Source organism: Telmatherina bonti (assembly GCF_933228915.1).
Source record: "Telmatherina bonti genome assembly, chromosome: 15".
Taxonomy (NCBI): Eukaryota; Metazoa; Chordata; class Actinopteri; order Atheriniformes; family Telmatherinidae; genus Telmatherina; species Telmatherina bonti.
This window is the reverse complement of record NC_136613.1, coordinates 32,613,914-32,633,197: the sequence shown is the minus strand read 5'-3', so window position 1 is coordinate 32,633,197 and position 19,284 is coordinate 32,613,914. Positions and strand designations below refer to the sequence as shown.

At 41.7% G+C, this 19,284-nt stretch overlaps 1 protein-coding gene across 4 annotated transcripts in view; it reads left to right on the top strand.

The window, feature by feature from the left end:
• The window catches only part of tns1b (tensin 1b), a 224,562-nt gene that overhangs the window by 94,597 nt on the left and 110,681 nt on the right, over nt 1–19,284 (top strand). For all 4 annotated transcript variants that reach the window (XM_079254829.1, XM_079254832.1, XM_079254831.1 and 1 more), the window contains exon 3: nt 8,024–8,061. In XM_079254829.1, the coding sequence (XP_079110955.1) occupies nt 8,024–8,061 (38 nt within the window). The remainder of the gene's footprint in view (nt 1–8,023; nt 8,062–19,284) is intronic.

The window sequence follows — 19,284 nt, the reverse complement described above, 5'->3', positions numbered from 1 at the left end:
GCAGGTGTTTGGTGGTTTTCCCTGGTTTTCCCTGCTCCAACGCACCTGACTCAGGTGACAGGCCGGTTGACAGCGGCTACAAAACATCCTCTAAAGACCAAACCATGTATTGATTTTTGTATCTGATGATAACCGGGAATCAAAACATTCAGATTAACTTGTTTTTCTTTAGAAATATATGTTTGCTGCTTTTTAATCTCCGTTATAGTCGTAGGAAACATGAAACTGGGAAGGAAGAGCGGTTTGCAGTGTCAGTGGATCTTCCTCTCAGGCCCGGATTTACTCTCCTGCTATTTCCAGTTTGTGAAGCTGGAAGGGAAATGTAAAAGACAAAGCAGGTATTGAACTCGTGAAACGTGGCGGACATTGTCTGGGAAGCCTGTTGTTGCATCACAGGATGAAGAACTCTGAAGCTTTGCATCAGTTTCAGGTGGCAGATGCGACTTCACACGTGTGTGTCGTGAATCTGCTGATGTGTTCTTATATGAGACTGAAGGCAGCGACCACCAGATGTCAGCAGAGCCAGACGCATCGCTGCTGCCACAGCGTTCAGCCCGAGCTGGTGCCTTCATCCACATTTTATCAGCATTATATTCATGTGTTAATTTTCCCTGTATGAGAATGTGTGTGTGTTTGTCGCTGTACACTGTATCAGGGGAAACAGCTGCTTCAACAAAACAAAGTGAGACTAATTCCCCGCCTGAAACCCAAAATCAGCCAGAAACCAAACAAACACAAGTCATGTTTTATCAGGAAGGAGCAAACAGATGACGCACGTCTGAGTACACACAATCCTTTCATGAGAGTTCCCTCACAACTCCCCTGCAAGGTTTTCAGGGTCCTTCCATGTTAGGAAAACTCCACAGATGGCTGAAGGTGGGGCTTTGCCCACAGAAGCCCAACCCAGGCGGGGGTTTAAGCCGAGTGATGACACCCCTGCATGACGCTGGAATGGAGCGACTGACTGCAGATAATTGCTAACATTAATCCCTCTGCACACAGAAAACAACATGCAGACGCGTGTGAAGTAATGTTTTCTTTGCATTTTCTCCATCTGAGCTGTCAGACACAGAGCAGAAAGTCAACACGGCGTGGATCAGCATTCAAATGGTGAAACGAAGCAGCCGCATAGCAGCTGTTCAGTCACTTTATCCTGTAATTACTCCATCCACCCTCCATGTTAGCTGATACATTAATCTGACTGCCTTCTGATGCAACATGTCAAGCATCAGGAAGCAAGAAGGCATCAGGAGTAGAAACAAGTTGGACGGTGATACGATTTTATGTCGATTCAGTGGGAAAACTGTTTGCTGATGGGAGTCGGCGCTCGGTACCACATGATGTCACGCTGATCATCTCTTCCATTCATCTGAAATCACAAAAAGCAACAAAATATCATGTTGTTCCTCTCATTTCTTCATGTATTCCCAGGAAAACAGGAAGTAGAAGTTAATGTTCAAAGGAAAACTTTGAAAGCTCAGAAGATCGAGAGGAAAAACGTCACGAAGTCCCTCCTGGAATCTGCAACGTTGCTCCAGCATTTATCAGAGCGAACCTCCAAACCAACCTGCGTTTGTGGATTCTGCATGTCGCTGCAATCTTGTCCAATCACAGCGACTTTACTGCGACTTTCACAGCGCTCCTCCCTGTAGAAAACTTCTGTTTTCTCTGATTTCATGCAGACGATCTCCTGTCAGACATGCTTTATGTTTTTCTTGCAACATTTAATAAAAGCAGCGGAGAAATCAGGTGCTTTCCGTTGCATCACACAGAAACAACAGCCAGCTCCAGAAGACGCTGTTGTGTGGAGGATCTCTGCAGCATCCTTCCTGCAGTGGCGTCACCTGGCACACAGTGAGACGTGTCCAGAGAAGAGGGCTGTGTCTGTAGCTCACCGTGATGGGAGAACTGGTTTAACAGGAACGTCTGGCTGCTAAATGAGGGAATAAAAACGCGGTCGGCTCGAGACGTCCTGGATGTTAACATGGCAGGGGAGAAGGTGTGTGTCTGTATGGGAGAGGGACGCACGACGTGTTTATACGCTGTATGCGCACGTGGTGGTGCTCACGTGCTTGGCCTTGTGTGGTGGTGGTGGTGGGAGAGAGGGGGTGAGAGTGTGGAAAGGGAGGAAGGGGAAATTGTCCAGCCCTCTGATTGTATTCAGTAATGTAAGAGGGTCCGGCCCAGCCCGGAGGGACTGGACGCTCTGTGGGGACCAGAGGAAGGAAATGGCTCGGCGTACACCTCCACCTCTTCATAACTCCCACCGACGCTGCATTTCATACAGCAGACTGTAGTCGGACTCCTTTTAAACTGCCCTCCTCCCAGCTGTGCTCTCATTCGCTCAGCGCCCCCCCCCCATCGCTGTGCAGCCCCCCCCTGGTTTTTTCCTCCCTCCTCTAGGAACATTTCAGCTCTGTTTATTCTCCAAAGCCCAACTTCCTAACAAGGTAAAGCCAAACCTGAGCTCTGCGCGTTCACACCCAATATGGAAGTCCTGCTTCTTCCCATGTGGCCCAGCAGCGTTGTGTACCAGGGACCCCATCTGGACGGGGTCCTGACGGAGAGGCACATGACTCATGTGTTTATCAAGTATGCTTGAACTCCATGTACATGAGCGCATTCCACGTGACTTATGTCACAGTCAGCATGTCAGAAATACTCCGCGCATGTGTTTTTATTAATGCTAAATGATAACTGGTGCCGGCTGAACTTTGCACATCCTGCCTGAAAAGCAAAGTGGGATTTCTAAAGATCTAATGTAGAAGCCGGAAGCGAGGATGCTCAGGTGTGTTCTCTGTGGAAATCTTTTGGTACTTTGGAGGGGATGAAAAGGTCCGATCTGCTTGTTAATGAACCTGAATAAAACTGTTAGCATTTTATTGGATGGATAAAAAAACCAAACTGTGGGTTTTAGATAACTTACTGGACTTCCTGTTGTCCTTCTGTCATCTCCATCCAGTCTGTCCATTCTCCTCTGACCTCTTACATCAACCCGACATTCTGGTCCAGACAACTGCTGCTCGCTGGATGTTTTCTCTTCTTCAGACCTCCTTTAGAAACCCCGGAGATGGTTGTGTGTGAAAATCCCAGTAAACACTCAGACCGACAACCATGCTGCGTTCAAAGCATAGACTGTATATAAAAAGATGGGCGGAGCCTACGTGACGTCACCTGTAGGTTTTTGAAGACCTGAGCTGAAGCTCGGTGGGCGGTTCCTACCATCGCCATCTTGGCAGGGGCATGTGTGTCGTCTCGCCTGGAAAATACAAATGTAGGCAAAGGGGTGGAGCTGAGAGGGGGGCTGTGAGCGTCGTGGTGGATGATTGACATCGAGCGAACTCCGAGTTTTCTGTAGCTAAGAGCTAACCTGGAGATAACAGGTGCTAACTAGCTAATGGAGGTAAGCAGGCTAAAGCTAAGTCAAGAACAAAAACGCGGTTGTTCTGCGTTCTTCTGACTTGAAATGGGATATCGGGTACATGTCAATCAAAAGGACACGCCCCTAAATATGCCGAATTTTGAGACTGAATTACTTTTAAATGGATGAGTTAGAAAAAAAATTCACTCCCCCCCACAGTTGTCATGAAGGTAAACCTGACCTATTAAACCTAAAATGGATTTTTGTACCAGGATGTAAACATGTTTATTTCTGCTTTGAAGTTGGTCTTTTTAACATGGGAATCTATGGGGATTCGCTCTGTTTTGGAGCCCCTAGTGGATGAAGGGGGAACTGCAGTTTTATACACTTCCGCAAAGGCTTCACTTTTAACCGCCAGAGGCTGCCGCTTGGTTCAAAGTCACGTAAATCTCCTTTTTCCTCGTTCTGATGCTCAGTTTGTACTTCAGCAAGTCGTCTTCACCGTGTCAATGTGACTAAATGAAATAAAAAAATTAAAAAAAGCAATTTTAATGCAGACGGACACTCAAAGTGTTTTACATTATATAAACTATTAATACATATTTAAAAGCTTTGCATGTGTGTGTGTGTGTGCATGTACATTCCCAACCCAACCCCAGTTTGCATGACCATGATCTCCCATCCCTCAGTCTCAGTCACTTATCCCAATGCAGGACTAACATTATGGACAGGTTAAGAATGTGTTGCTGACTTGTGATTGGCTGACTCGATAGTTGAGTTAACCAGCAGTCTAGAAGCTCCTCTGTCGGCTGTGAAACTGCTTCTGGCGGTCCTCCTGGAGCTGATCTGAATCCTGTGACCAGCTTTGTGTCGTAGTCGGTCTGACCCTGGGAACTCACTTTCTGTGTGTCTTGGTAGTATTTCATGGTGCCACCCACGTTTGAAAGCCTCTAATTAAGAAGTTAAAAAGGCTTTCACATGTCACCCCCCCAAGTGCAAATATAGTTCTGCTGGAGCTGAAATAGAAACCAAGTACCCCATGATGTAATTATACATTTGACTCTAAAACAGAAGCTTCCCACTGTCTCTAGTTTCACTTTGCATGCTCTGTTTGTTCTCCTTCTTTTCTGCACACATCCAGCCATCCTGCCCAACATCACTAAATAAACATCATAGATTTTTTTCTATTCAACATTTTGTTTTTCATGTTTTGTGACTTGTCATCCTATTTTTAACCTTGTGTTTTAATCCCTGATCAACTGAAATGTTTGGGGATAATTAATGCATTATCAATGCATTGTGTTAAATAGGGCTGTGACGATATGCTTTTGTCCCGATTTGATTCCGATTTTTTGGATGCCGATTCGATTAAAATTGCAATTCACACAATTCTACAATATTGCTGATTTTTGTAGATTAAAAACAAAATAAATGTATAAAACTTTTTTTTTGGTTGTCATTTTTCTTGATTTCAATGATGAAAAAAACAACACAGTAGCCAGACCATCATTCTGCTGCTAAAATGCCCAAGAAGACAAGTAAAAAGATCCATAAAACCAATAAAAATGACAAAATTTGATGGATTATTTTTATTTATTTTTAAAAAAATAGAAGATTTTTTTAACAAAAAAAAAAAAAAAAAAATCGATTTTAAAATTGTGAAGCAAAAATATCCAGATTTTTGATTTTTCAATTCGATTTTCCCACCCCTAGTGCTAAATCATAATGTTGTGGAAGGTTTCAAGGAAGGTTCAAATAGGCTACTTCTGTTAGTGTTTATAGGTAACTGTGTTTATGATAAATGGTTTTGTAATGTCCATCCATTCATCATCCTAACCGCTTAGTCCAATGAAGGGTCGCGGGGAAGCTGGAGCCTATCCCAGCAGTCTTTGGGCGAAAGGCAGGATACACCCTGGACAGCTCGCCAGTCCATCGCAGGGCTTTTATAATGATTTTTAACTATTATTTTTACCTGTCCAAGGTGTACCACGCCTCTCACCCAGTGATTACTGGGATAGGCTCCAGCTTCCCAGCGACCCTTGACTGGAGTAAGCAATTCAGAAAATCACTGACCATTATTTTTAAAAAGTAATTTGGTTTAATTATTAAACAAGGTATTCAAAAGTATTTTTGCTGCACATTTAAAATTTACAATTTATATAGTTCGATGCACATTTGTATTAAAAACATTTTTTAGTTGATCTGAAACACTAACAATGATTCACAGCACAGTGAAAAACATGAAAATCCTCTGATATTTGTTTAGAGGGACATCAACTCTGCTATCTTGTGTGATGGTCTCAACTAATCAACTAATCATGATAGATATTACAAATACTTTGAAAAATGTGCTTCGAGACAGGAAGAATAACTCATTACATAAGGTGTAGAGCCTTCCAGGAAAAACATGCAGGCTTCTCCTTTATTTGGAAATCCTACACCTCTGCAAACTGAGCTGTGTTTTGGTTCTCAGTCCTTCGAGAGGATCTGTCAATTTATGAGCTGCCGGTCCAGGTGTTACCCCCTATTGACCCTTATTTGTAGACCCAGTGGGAGTCCACAGAGAGCGCTTCACTGTAGGGGAAAAAAAGCTACAGTCAATCAATCAAACAACTAGTTTAAAGATTTTAGTTAAACCTTTTTATATTTTAGTCAAAGCCTGATTTTGATGGAATTATTTGAACTTTATTAAAATGCTGGAAAAGTTGTGTGGATTTTGTTCCTTTGGGATTTATTGATAACATGCTAACGAACACAAGGGAAATGGCCACTCAGACATTTTTTCCATCAGAATTTTACTAAAGCCTTCTTATTTGTTACCAAATGCTTGCTAAAGAAAATATTTTTTTGTCATTTGATAAACATTTATGTAATATTATATGAAATTAAGTAAAAAAAACAAAACTGGTGGCTGTTAAACCATCAGCACACTAGCATGCTAATGTTAGCATAGTGGTATGATTAGCATGTCATTTTTTTTAGCCAAAACACATAAGTCAGATTCATCAATGCAGTCTTAATAAGATGAAATCTGTTAAATGGTAAAAGTGTTTTCCCCTTCCTTACTAGCTTTCCTAACCTTTAAAGAAGAACTTTTTTGTAAAGAGACAGAACATCAGGCTGAATCAGTCACCAGTCCAGTGGCAGATTTAAGAGATTTGGGGCCTCAGGCAAAGGCAGGCAGGGGGCCCTATGGTAAATATTGCACTTTCTACTCCACTATGGTATATTATTTGCGTTGCTAACAAACAGCCAGTGTAAAAGTCTCTTTGCTGACTGAGAGGACCGTCTATAATGACAGGGAAGGGTTGCTTCACTCGATGGTACGAACTGATCATTTATTGTGACGAGTCATTCTTTACGTTACAGATCAACTCACTGACCGCATCAGACACACAGATCACATTAGGTATTAGTGCGCGGCCCTATATACCTGAAGGGGGGGGGGGGGGGGGGGGGGCACATAATATAATAATCATTCTGCTGACAGTTTAGCGAATGCATTTTAATCAAAAACATAATTTCTGTTAGTAATAACTCAGTAATAAATAACCATAACGAACCATAACCATGACTAATAACCATATGACAAGTTTTATGGGGCCCTAAAGAACTGGGGGCCCTAGGCAACGGTCTAGTTTTGGCTAATGGTAAGTCCGCCTGCACCAGTCCCAGTACCGGTAGCCCAACAGATACAGACAACAACTTTTATAAACTACACTGCTGCCATTTGTAGACAGAAAGAGATAAAACTTCATCCTTGAACAGTTTGTAAAACACCTCGAGGAAGTCTGAAGAGAGATTTTAAAGTTGGGGTCTTTCTGGTTATGAAAAATCAAACCTGTTCCTGGACTTGAACGCCTGTAAAAGGGGGTACAAGGGGATGTGGGGTGCCAAATGGCACATTTTTACAGGAAGAATCAACTGACTTCCCTTTTCAATAAAATGGAGGAAGAAAAAAGTTTAGAAAAGGAGAAAACGTCTTTCAGAGAATTTGAAAAAACTTAAAATGGAAAAAAAGGCAAAATAAAACATCGTTAATGCTTGAGAGAATTGCCTGTGTTGTCCATATAAGAACCACAAACTGGTAATCGTCCAGCATGTGTCCATCTTTCATATCCGGTCAGTACAAGCAAGTGTTATCCGCCCACATCATGGGAAAGCTGACGTATGTTAAGTTATTCTGGAATAGAAAAATGTGCAATAGTTTTTTATATTGTGCATTAAAACTCTGTCTATATTTAACTTTATAAACTTCCCTCAGACATTAAACGATAAAACAATTTATTGAGTGGAGACTATAAAATCTGTTTGACTGTATAGATTTTTATCAATCGCAGATATTTCAGAAGAACAAGAAAGACCACCTTGCTGATTTTACTCTTTGTTAAAGTTAATTAAAGCAGTGACTCAGACATCAGATCCCTTTCGGTGTGTCGTCCTTTTAGAGTAATGAATTAAGCCTTTGAGAGTGAGCCAGAGTCCTGAGAGCACACAGCTGGCATCAGCCAGCTGATATTTGACTTTGACCACAGAACAAACTCTGGGATTTGACTGGACCTTTTCATGCTTCTGGATTTCACCATGATGCTGCAGGGATTTTTAATGAACTGTGAAGTTAATTGTATTTTCTCTCGCTTCTTCTTTTCTGTTTTTCTGCAGTGTGCCGAGTAGCTTGCCACAAGAAATGTGAAGCCAAGGTAAGAATCAAAGGGAACACTCGATCACATGAAGTTTCTGCATGTTGTTCCACATCACGTGTTGCTTTCCGCATCAACGAGCCTCTTTTAGAAGTCTAAACCTTCCCTGAATGAAATATTTGTCTTTAGGTGGAGTCAGCTGCCCTCTTTAGGGTATGTTTGCACATACATGTAGAAGCATGGGTGGGTGGAGTCTGGGGAGTTTATGTTCTGCAAAAGAAAATGTTAAGAATGTCTAAACAAGCGCTCAATGTACCAGAATGTGTTTACATTGGATGAACTTCTCATCTTGGAGATCGCCCCCTGCCTAAAAATAGAAGATCTCTGATTCCCCCCCCTCCTCTGATCCATGTTGTTGTGGAAAGATAGAAGCACACACAAGAAAACTGGAGGGAAAGTGAGGAGAAGTGGACGTTTGTGTGGGAGAAGCTTTGTGTGTATGGAGGTAGGATTTCCATCCAGCTGAATCCCGCAGAAGCTCGGCTCATGCACACACCTCCACACACACCCTTCATCTGGTTGCCATTACTGAAATGGGTGCAGGTTGCCAACTTTGCCCGCTTGCAGGAAATGCCAAGGGGTGCAGGCCGAGTCGGGGTCTCTGGCCCGCAGAGTGTGGATGAGAGCCGAGGTAGAGGAACCAGTTTGTCTTTCTGTCAGCAGCAGCTATTAGGCTAATTGTCATGAAAGTCAGTGGGGAGGTGGAGTATGGTGGAGGGAAGAATCCATTTAATCGTCGCTCTGGATTCATGTTTTTATGCAGCTGTTTTGAAGATCAAAGTGTGACGAACAACAATCCACAGCACATAGTTGTTGATAACGTTTGAGTTTCAGGAAGCCGGGGGTCAAATTTGTGGGAGGAGCCGTGACAGAGGGCCAGGACAAACTGCCAACGTCTGCACACGCAAATCTGTGACTTTCCATCTCCAAAAATCACAGCAACATTTCCCTTTGTAAACATTTCAGCTCAGATTTGTCATAGCTTTGGCAGGAAGCAATTTGCTAAAAGTCCTGAGATTAAAAAGAAGGGAGTGACCGCGACAGGGTCAAGCTTGATCGCTATCGACTCTCTCGGTCATGAGGCTGAAGGCTACAGTTTTCATCATTTATTTACTTTAAAAAGCAACCAGAGTTTCCTTTTTCTATACTGTCAATCACATCTTATGCATGAGGAATCCAAAACTCCTAATAACAAGCAAAGCTGGGACAGTTTTCCTAAAAACACCCGACAGCTACGGATCGCTGTCTGGAGATAAAACTGACACGGAGGCCATATTTCACCTGATAACGGCAAACAAATGGTCACAGATTGTGTCCCACGCTCGCACATGTTTGCTCACAAGTGGATGTGAAAAATGTGTTAAATCTTGTTGGTAATATTTCTCATCCGGGTGATGACAGGAAGGAGCCAGAAACGGCATATTGGATCAGCGTGGAAGTGAAACGACGACTGGCTTCTGAGTAAAACTCTCCACAGCGCCCATTTGTTTCTGTTTTTTCGACATGTCCTCCTCCGTTTGCTCCAACTTAACTCCCCGTATGAATCAATAAAGAGCCTGAATGTGCACGGCTTTGCCGCCATCCTGCTGAGAAAATGTTAAGGAAAGGTAAAACCTCAGTCTGCTTGGGAGCTGAATCACTCTAAATACAACCAAATAAAATGCATCAAAAACATCAGTGGCGTTACAATACAGCCTTTTCTTTCCTTATAGTAACTAAACATAGAAGCAAAAGGAAGAAAATCTATCAATGGTTGATTATTTCTCCTATTTAATAACAGAAGTCGGCGTTGTTTTATGTCTCATGTTAGCGAGGTTCCTGCTGGTGGGAAATGAATAAAGTGGAAAAAGTTCCAGTATGTGTTGTTTGTTTTCCTTCTAACAGTGGAAGAGGGAGAAGTAAGGAACAATAGTGAATACTAGCAGAAGAATATTATATCTATATTAAAAATCATTAGTTGGTGTTTTTAATCGTTTTTAGCCAGTGTTATGAAGAGATGTTGTGAAAACGTACAAAGAGCCAGTAGCAGACCCCTGGCCCCGGCTTCCACTGCCTTTTCCTCTGTGAATCTACTGAGGACAGTTCAAGTCTTCTTCTCTTCACTTAAAACAGGTTAAAGTGCTGACTTAAACTTGTTGGGTTGCTCTGATCCTTCGTTGCCCCTCAAGTGTGTTTTGAGAGGGAAACCGCCATGTTCCGCCCTCAGCGATGAAAGAAAAGTGCAGGAAGGTTTTTTTCACTCCCGGCTTTGGAATGATGAAGCACTTGTTTTCATTCTTCCCAGCTCCTGAAGGTCTCAGACTGCATGTTATGAAAATGTGGAGGAAAGCGAGTGTTTCTTTGTGCTGGCTCCCTTCCACCTCGCGTTTTTGTTATTTCAGATTTCTTGTTTGTGACCCCTTCGGTTCCTTTCACTGAGCGCACCACGTCGGAGCTGGAGGCCAGCCGCTCGCTGATGGATGACTGCTGATGTCCTCATTCAGCTCATCAAGTTTGCCAAGTGAAAAGTTGATAATAGCTCCTTTTGTTTGGCTAAAAATGGTTGGATTTTCAACCAGGGCTTAATGTTTAGTCATGCTCATGGAGCGTGAAGCGGGCTACTGGAACATTTAGAGGACAAATTCAAACAGTGATTAATAACAATGAAATCCACAGGTGGAGCTGCAGCATTCAGTCGCGTACGTAAATGTACTCTCTTCCAGGAAGTTCTGTCGTTCTGGCACTCTGTTCATGTCAGCGGTTCTTCCAACATTTTTTACATGTTTAAGTGATCGACTTAAACAGCAAAGAATAAAAAGGCACTCCACCTTTCTTCCATTATTTATCGCCCTGAGATCTTCGATACGCTCAAACACCTGTATGCACGCACATTTTTTCAGGAGATCGTCAGGTTTGCAGGTGGCCTGATCCTCAGCTGGCAAACGCTGTTTAGATCTTTAACTGTGGAGAGCTGGAGGAGCGGTCTGCCAGCAGATACCTTCATGCAAAAAGCCAGGTGATTTGATTTTTACAGAGCGAACCCTCAACCTGCAGATCCTGGCTGAAGCTAGTGGTCTCTCTGCACACTGAAAACCACATTTCATCTTCATTAGACCGATACTGAAGGCTGAGGAAGGTTTACCTCCAGTGCATACTGCTGATACCATCTCGTTTCAAATGAGCAAACACATTTACCTAAGATCAAAATGATTAATTATCCATTTCATTTATTGTTATTGTAGCCTACTATCATGCTAAAAATGTGAAGGAAATGCCCATTTATGCTCCCTTATGTGCATAAACGGGGACATCCTTTTCAAACATCGCAGCCCGCATACTTCCCTGCATTTTTTACGTTGCCATAATGTTCATCCACTAGAGTTCAGAGTCATTTTGACACCGGTTGCAGACGGATGAGGAGCTTCGTCTTCCATGTCGAGCATAAATGGGCCTTAGCAAAGCTAACAGTTAGCATTGATGCCTGACAGCAAGATGTTTCCAGGTTCTAGTTGGGGAACAAACACAGAACCTGTGTTAAACGTGATCTGGTTCTGCTGGAAGTTAAAGGGAGGTTTTTTCTCTACGCTGGTTCCTCGTGCAGCTCAGGATGGAGGATCAAATGAAAGCAATGATTCAATCAAATCTGTTGTTTATCTTAGCAAGGCTGCGTAGTCTTCTATTGGTTTATTTGAATAGTTAAAATGATGGATCGTATGGATTTTTATCATAATTGAATCAAATTGAATTGAATTGAACTTCATCTGTAAATGTGCCTTGAGGTAACTTAGTTGGGAATTATAGCGGCTCAAATAAAGTTGTATAGAATTAAGTTGAATTTATATTAAGTGCCAACCTCTGGCGGTTCAAAGTGAAGCCTATGCGGAAGTACTAAAATTTGCAGTTCCCCCCTCGTCCACTAGGGACTCCAAAACAGAGTGAATCCCCATAGACTCCCATGTTAAAAAGACCAACTTCACAGCAGAAATAAACATGTTTACAGCAGAAATAAACATGTTTACAGCCCGGTACAAAAATCTATTTTAGGTTTAATAAGTCAGGTTTACCTTCATGACAACTGTGGGGGGAGAGAATTTTTTTTTGTAACTCCCCCGTTTATAAGTAATTTAATTTAAAAATTCAGCATATTTTGAGGCATATCCTTTTGATTGACAGGTACCCGATCTCCTGCTGCAAGAAGGAAGAATGTATCACAACTGCGGTTTTTAGACAGGTAAAAGTATAATTTAACTTTAGCCCACTGTTAGCTAGTGTAGTATACTGTAAATCCTGTAAAATACTTCACTGGTTATCTCAGGTAGCTATTAAGCAGGTGGATGTTTGATACATGTCAACATCCACTCCCACCCTCACAGCCCCCAGTTCAGCTCTACTTCTTTGACCATTTTTGCATTATCCGGGAGATACGACACGTGTGACACTGCAAAGATGGTGACGGTAGGAACCGCCCATTGAGCTTCAATTCAGCTCTTTAGAAACCTATGTGTGACGTTGGCTCCGTAAATCTTCTATATACAGTCTATGCTTCAGGTTGGAAGACAGTCGAGCTTAGTTTTTCATATCGTAGACTAACTCTGTCCTGGCTAATGCAGCCTTTCCTCTCAGTTTGCAACAGTTATTTTATCACATAGACAACTGAAACCTGCGTCCCTGCAGCTCAGCATAAACAATTCATTTTTTTTGATGATGACTTTTAAGTGTTCCTGCTCAAGTAAAACAGGCAGAAGTTGGTTTTTAATGCTTACTTAGTCAAGTTTCTGCTTCCTCTTCAGCATGATGTTAATTCACTACTAAAACTTTATAACTAGTATCATTTCACCCTCAGGCTCCCTGTTAGTTTAAATTCCCTTTTTTCACAACTAAACAGGCCTGCAAGCCTGAGGAAGGTAAAAGATGTTTACGATGACTACATTAACAACTTCCTTCCTTTTCCATATGATGACTCTACAGAGGGTGTGAAATGGGACGAAACACAGGAGGCAGCTGTGTCAGTTACAGACTGGTGTGACAGACTGGCAGACGGCGACTCGTTAAGGGAAACATTAAACTGGAGTGCATTCATAATCAAAATATTCCCATGGGTATGCCCTACATAAGCTGCATTTAATATGTTTTCAGGAAAGCAGCTCCCAGTCTGATCAAACACGGACCTGGCCAGCAGCTAATTGAATTAGCAGTCACAGGACAGAACACATGCTTGATACTCCGCCTCCTTAAGACACCAAACGCTTTCAGGCGAGCACAGGATGGATCTCACGGCTTAATTCAGAATGAAAAATAATGTCTTTGGTTTTATGTACATTAAAATTGCACAGTTACTCCTCATGGAAATGAAGATATTTGAATCTAAAACCCAATAATTGTTGCAGGTTTTTTTGTTCACTTGAAAAAGGAAAAAAAAAAAAGGTTTTGAATTATCAAAACAAACAAGAACACGACTTTTACTTGATTATTTGTGCTGCTTGTCAGCATTGTTAACCAATCGTTGTTTGATTTAGGAACATAAATGCAGCTCATCTCAGTAAGAACACTGTGAACTGGAAGGTACTGAAGAGATAAAAAACCAGAAGTAGGAACTAGGGGTTGCAGAAAATATTGCCATATCAAAATATCAGAATATTTTGTGGAACAATATTATATCAATATTTAAAAGCACTGTATCAATTTAACAAGGAACTGATCTTTACTGCTGAGGCGGATTTTCTTTCCCTTATTCATCTTGTACATAAAAATCCGTGCTTTTATTTACTTTGCAGTGAAATGTAGATCCTCTGTTCTTATTCAGTAAGTTGATGTCAAGCATGCAGAAGTGTTCAGTGTTTACAACTAAAGAAAAAATGCAATATATTGTCTTGCTTAAGGTATCCTGATATATCACAATATATTGTATTGTTGGCCAGTATGGTGATACATATCGTATCGCCAGATTCTTGCCAATTCACCCCCCTGGAAGGAACGTTTCTACAAGTGTTTCTTTATGGGAATCTACCAGATACAGGAATGCCTCCCACCTCCACCATCACAAACAGCTTTCTACTCTGTTCCGAGTTATTTTTCAGCGACTTGACAGATGACTGACTGAGATCAGCAGCTGTGGTCCCTGGAGGGATGGTATCCTGCAGGTTTTGGATGCACATCTGATCTACATAGAGTGCTCCACTAGCATGTTGTCAGGTTCTGTACAGTTCTGCAGCAGTTCCCTGGAGTAGCTGATCTCCCAAAGGAAAGTCTGCAGCTCTCTGCAGGGATCTGGTACCTGTTGATTGTCTTGGGCGTCACTACCAAGCAGCAACCTCTGGCGGTAAAAAGTGAAGCCTATGTGGAAGTGCATAAAATTGCAGTTCCCCCCCTCATTCGGTTTAATAGGTCAGGTTTACCTTCATGACAACTGTGGGGGGAGTGAATTTTTTTCCAACTCTCCCGTTTACAAGTAATTTAATCTCGAAGTTCGACAGATTTAAGGGCGTGTCCTTTTGATTGACAGGTATCCAATCTCCCGCTTCAAGTAAGAACATAGAACAATAGTGGGTTTTTACAATAAGACTTAGCTTTAGCCCGCTTACCTTCTTTAGCTGGTTAGCCCCTGTGAGTTCCAGGTTAGCTCTTGGCTACAGGCAGCTCAGAGTTTGATAGATGTCAATCATCCGCCATGACGCTCACAGCCCCCCGTGTCAGCTCTACCTCTTTGCCCATATTTGTATTTTCCTGGAGAGACGACACGCCAGGATGGCAATGGTTGGAACCGCACACCGAGCTTCAATTCAGCTCTTCAGAAACCTATGGGTGACGTCACGGAGGCTCCGTCCATCATACATTTTATATACAGCCTATGGTCACTACAGAGCCTGAGTGCCAAACTGATCCTGGAGAAACGTGGCTTCCTCCTGCAGACCCAGCTGAGCTTTCCATGTTATGATAACCTTCCCAGATGATCTTCCAGTGTATCAGACCTCCTGCAAAGTCCTGCTGACTGAAGCTCAACAAGCTGGGCATATGGAAGCTTCTCTGGTGGAAACGGAGGAGTCTCTTGTTTAGAAGAAGCCTGTTAGATGCCACCAAGCAGAGCAAATAATCTTGTAGAAACATGTAGAAAATGTAGAAACATTTTCCTTCTCTTGGGAGATTTTCCTAATTCAGAAAATCACAATATTTTTGTGACTGCAGCAAACTTCCTTACCATCTATGTTGGTAAAGCTACCAGTCGCTGACTGGTAGAGTTACGTTTTTGTTGGATAAAGCTGTGAAAATCAGCGTCCTGATATTAACGAGAATTTAGCTTTGACATTTGCCACCTATTCCAACATTTCGCAGAGCAGTCACATCTCTGCCCTGCTGGGCAGCAGCGGACCACACTAAAGCATGACGTGCTTATCCTCCCAAATACCAATCTGATGGGATCCGAGGCATCTGTGGGAAGCGAGCCCAATCCACAAAGACCCCACCCCATCGCTCACAGGGCATTTTGCTACTGCCCTTGTGCCAGAGACTGCAAGACACCTCATATCCACAGGTCTTTGTCCACACCCTGACTGGTCTGATCATTGGGAAGACTTACTCAATAATAAAGTGGGTGGTCACGATGTTACAGCTGATCGTTGTATGTAGACTGTCTGACTCATGTGAAACACAACTTTGGCCAGTTGCAAGCACAGTTTTGACTTCTTCGACTCGGTAAACCAAGCTTAAACATGATGATAGCTGGGCTGCAAAATTTTCTGAAGACCAGAAACAAGCATGTGTCATCTCTCAGTGCTCCAGTGTGTGTGAGCAAATGACTTGCACAAGGAGCTGTGGCTTTTAGCCATGTGTTTAGTAACAGTATGGTAGTGAAATGTGCATAGATACAGCGAAGAAAACAAACAGGAACGCCCAGCTCTTAACATGATGGAGTAATCAACAGTTGTTGGAAAGAATGTCAACATCGGGCCAAGTGCATGAAGGAGACCGTCATGGAAGAGCCAAGCTGCGGTCGGAGAGTGACTTTCTTTAAGAGACATTTACATAAATGTCATGCAGTATAATTTCATTGCACCTTTTTTTAACCGCGCAAGAACCGTTTTGTCTGGTTTACAAAGAATCATCGATGGCTAGAACATCTGTAGGTGGCGAACTGCCTCATTAAAGGAGTTTGCCCACTTCTTTTTCTAATTCTTCGCCCAATTTCTCCAACATGTCTGATTATTCCAGGTGGCAGGTTGCTTTTTCCATCCCGTCTGCTTCCACTACATCTGAGCTTGTTGTTTTTATGACTATCCAGTAGAAGAAAGTCATGCATGCATGGGTGTTGGTGAAATGTTCCGCGGGTCGCTGCGGGACCTGCCGTTGCCTGGGAAAGCCTGAGTCAGAATCATGAAACAGAACCTCACCCAGACGGCTTTCTCTCCGCTTTCCTCCCCCTTCGTCCATCAAATTCACTGCACATCTTTCATTTCACGTCTTGTTTGGGTTCTATCTCCGCGCTCCTTTTTTTTTCTGTCATTCTATGCAGAATTAAAACAACCATAAAATACAAATACATCATTAAAGAAGGTAAAGGAGTGGCTGGCTGTCAGGACATGTGTCAGAGTAGAAAATCTGTACAACCGTTTCCCACCATGGAAAACAGCTTCTTGTGAATTATTGATTTAGATCAGGTGTGTTGCAGCAGGAAAACATCTAAACAAGAGCTGCCCAGTTCTGGTCCTAGAGGCCCAAAGTCCTACAGGATTTGCATGTATTCTGGCTCCAACACACCTGACTCAAATTTATCAGTCGTTGTGCAGGACTTCATTGGTCGTTGGATCCATTTAATGTAAGACAAGTGTGTTGGAGCAGGAATACATCAACACCTCTAGATTGTGGAACGAGAAAATAATGCTGTATTAAGTGCTTTGAAACATTAAATAGATTGACGACATAGTCATAAAAAAAAAAGAAAATAAAGTTTATGAATAAACCAATAAGGAAACAGAAATAAAGAAATATCTGATAAGAACAGGGATAACAGAATAAAAGAGGATAAAAAACAAATATTACATGCTAAGGTAAATAAATGGCAGAGCAAAGTTAAAAGATTAAAGCAGAGATTTTAATTTATTATGTATTCTATACATTTATTTTTAGATTGGTAATAGTTCCAGTAAAAAGATTTGACACATCCTAACTCTGAATGAGTATGTATCCAAACAGGTGTGGTTTCTCTTTCCTTTCGTCTATATTGTCTTATTTAATTATTGTATTAGTACGGAGCTCATGTGGTGAAGTCGATGGAAAATATATGAACCTGGTCACATGTTACCAAGTCGTAGTCAGACATTATCAAGGTGTGGAAGAATGAACTTGTGACCATGTGTTAGTAATGTGTAAGAATTTATGGCTCTGGCGCGCATGTGACACTGATAGTTTGGATTTAATTTGATTTCATTATAATGCTGGGAACAACTGTACGGATACAACAGACCTTACTGGCTTCACCAAACTGAACAAAGACAAGACATCTGTTACGACCTTTACTGGCGGCTCCACCGCTTTATTCCTCCCCAAAAACTACAAACTCCACCAGAACAACTGCATGGGGGTCCCTGGGAGCAACACATAATCACATAATCACACAGTCAGAAAGCCCAAAATGTAAAAGAACAAAATGGTCTCATCACGATATCCACTGATCTCTGTGATGGCACACAGTCTCACACTGCTGCTTAAGGTGCACGCTGTGACACTACAATATGCAGACATCAGGCAAGTTTAGGCTGTAGAAAGAAATAAAAGCTTCTTTTTTATTTAAATTTTGGCACAGTGTACACACACACACACACACACACACACACACACACACACACACACACACACACACACACACACACACACATACACAGGGTGAGACTTTAACACATTAATTACACTTAAATACAGAAAAATGAACACATTCTGAATCTAGAAAAGCACTCAGAGCGCTAATCTCTGCCAAGGCCTTTAAATAGTTGCTGGATCCAAACAGTGATCAGATTACCACCAAATTAAATCAGTTCGTCATTTTCACATTTCCACCAACAAAAAACAAAATTTCATGAAAATCTATCCAAAACCTTTTTAGTTATCTTGAACAAAAACAGAGAAACAAACAGATAAACGCCAGGTAAAAGATAACCTCCTTGGCGGAGTTAATGGACAAATTCAAGGGTTATGTTCAAGTTTTCGTTCTAAACAACAAAATGTTTGTCGGTGCACGACTTCCTGCCACGTCAATTATGTTCATGCAGACATCAGAGCTCGGCTAAAACAGTGTTGCCAGTTTAGCGATATGTTTAGTTAGATATTAGACCCCTCCGTCAAATTTGGGATGGCAGAGCAGGCTGTCCAAATAATGTAGAGGGTTGGCGTTTGAATCCCATTTCCCAGCCATCTGACGTTGTGTCCTTCGGCAACTAAGACTTTTTTAAACTGACACTTCAAAGAAAAAAAAAAAAAAAAAAAAAAAAAAAAAAAAAAAATATATATATATATATATATATATATATATATATAGTCATCATCAAAGAAAAAAAAAATATATATATGTATATATATATATATACACACACACATATATATATATATATATATATATATATATATATATATATATATATATATATATATATGTATGTATATATATATATATATATATATATATAGTCATCAACTTTACCAATCTCCTTCCAGGTTATCGCACAAGAAGAGCCACATTTTTAAACTTCTAAAGTCAACGTGATAAACTGAGCTGGGAAAGGAGTCATTGCATTCCAGTTGCAGATTTGTGTTGGTATCAGAATGACAGAGGGGCACGGCTATCTTATCAATGAGAAAATGTGCAATAATAGGAAACAAAACAGACAGCGGGTCTTTCTGACAGTCGTCTCTGGCAGCGTAGGTGTGACTACAGCCATGGATCTGTGACAGTAATAAAAACCATGGCACTGGAACTGAACTAGGCTCAGGTGAAAATTTTATCCCCAAATACAGACGGACAACTTCGCAGCTGCTAACATGCTGGGTTGGAGCTGTTAGTGTGCAAGATTGTTAAGCAATGAGATGTGTGGGTGAAAAACAAAGTATTGAAAGGCACACACAGGCAGTAAAAATCAGGGATTTCCCACTGCCTTGCATTCAACCTGGTCCCTGCATTAAAGATGTCTATCTCCCATAAACAAGAGCGTTGTTTTGCTGCCATAAACCACATGTTGCCTCTCCAGCCGCCCTGCCTTC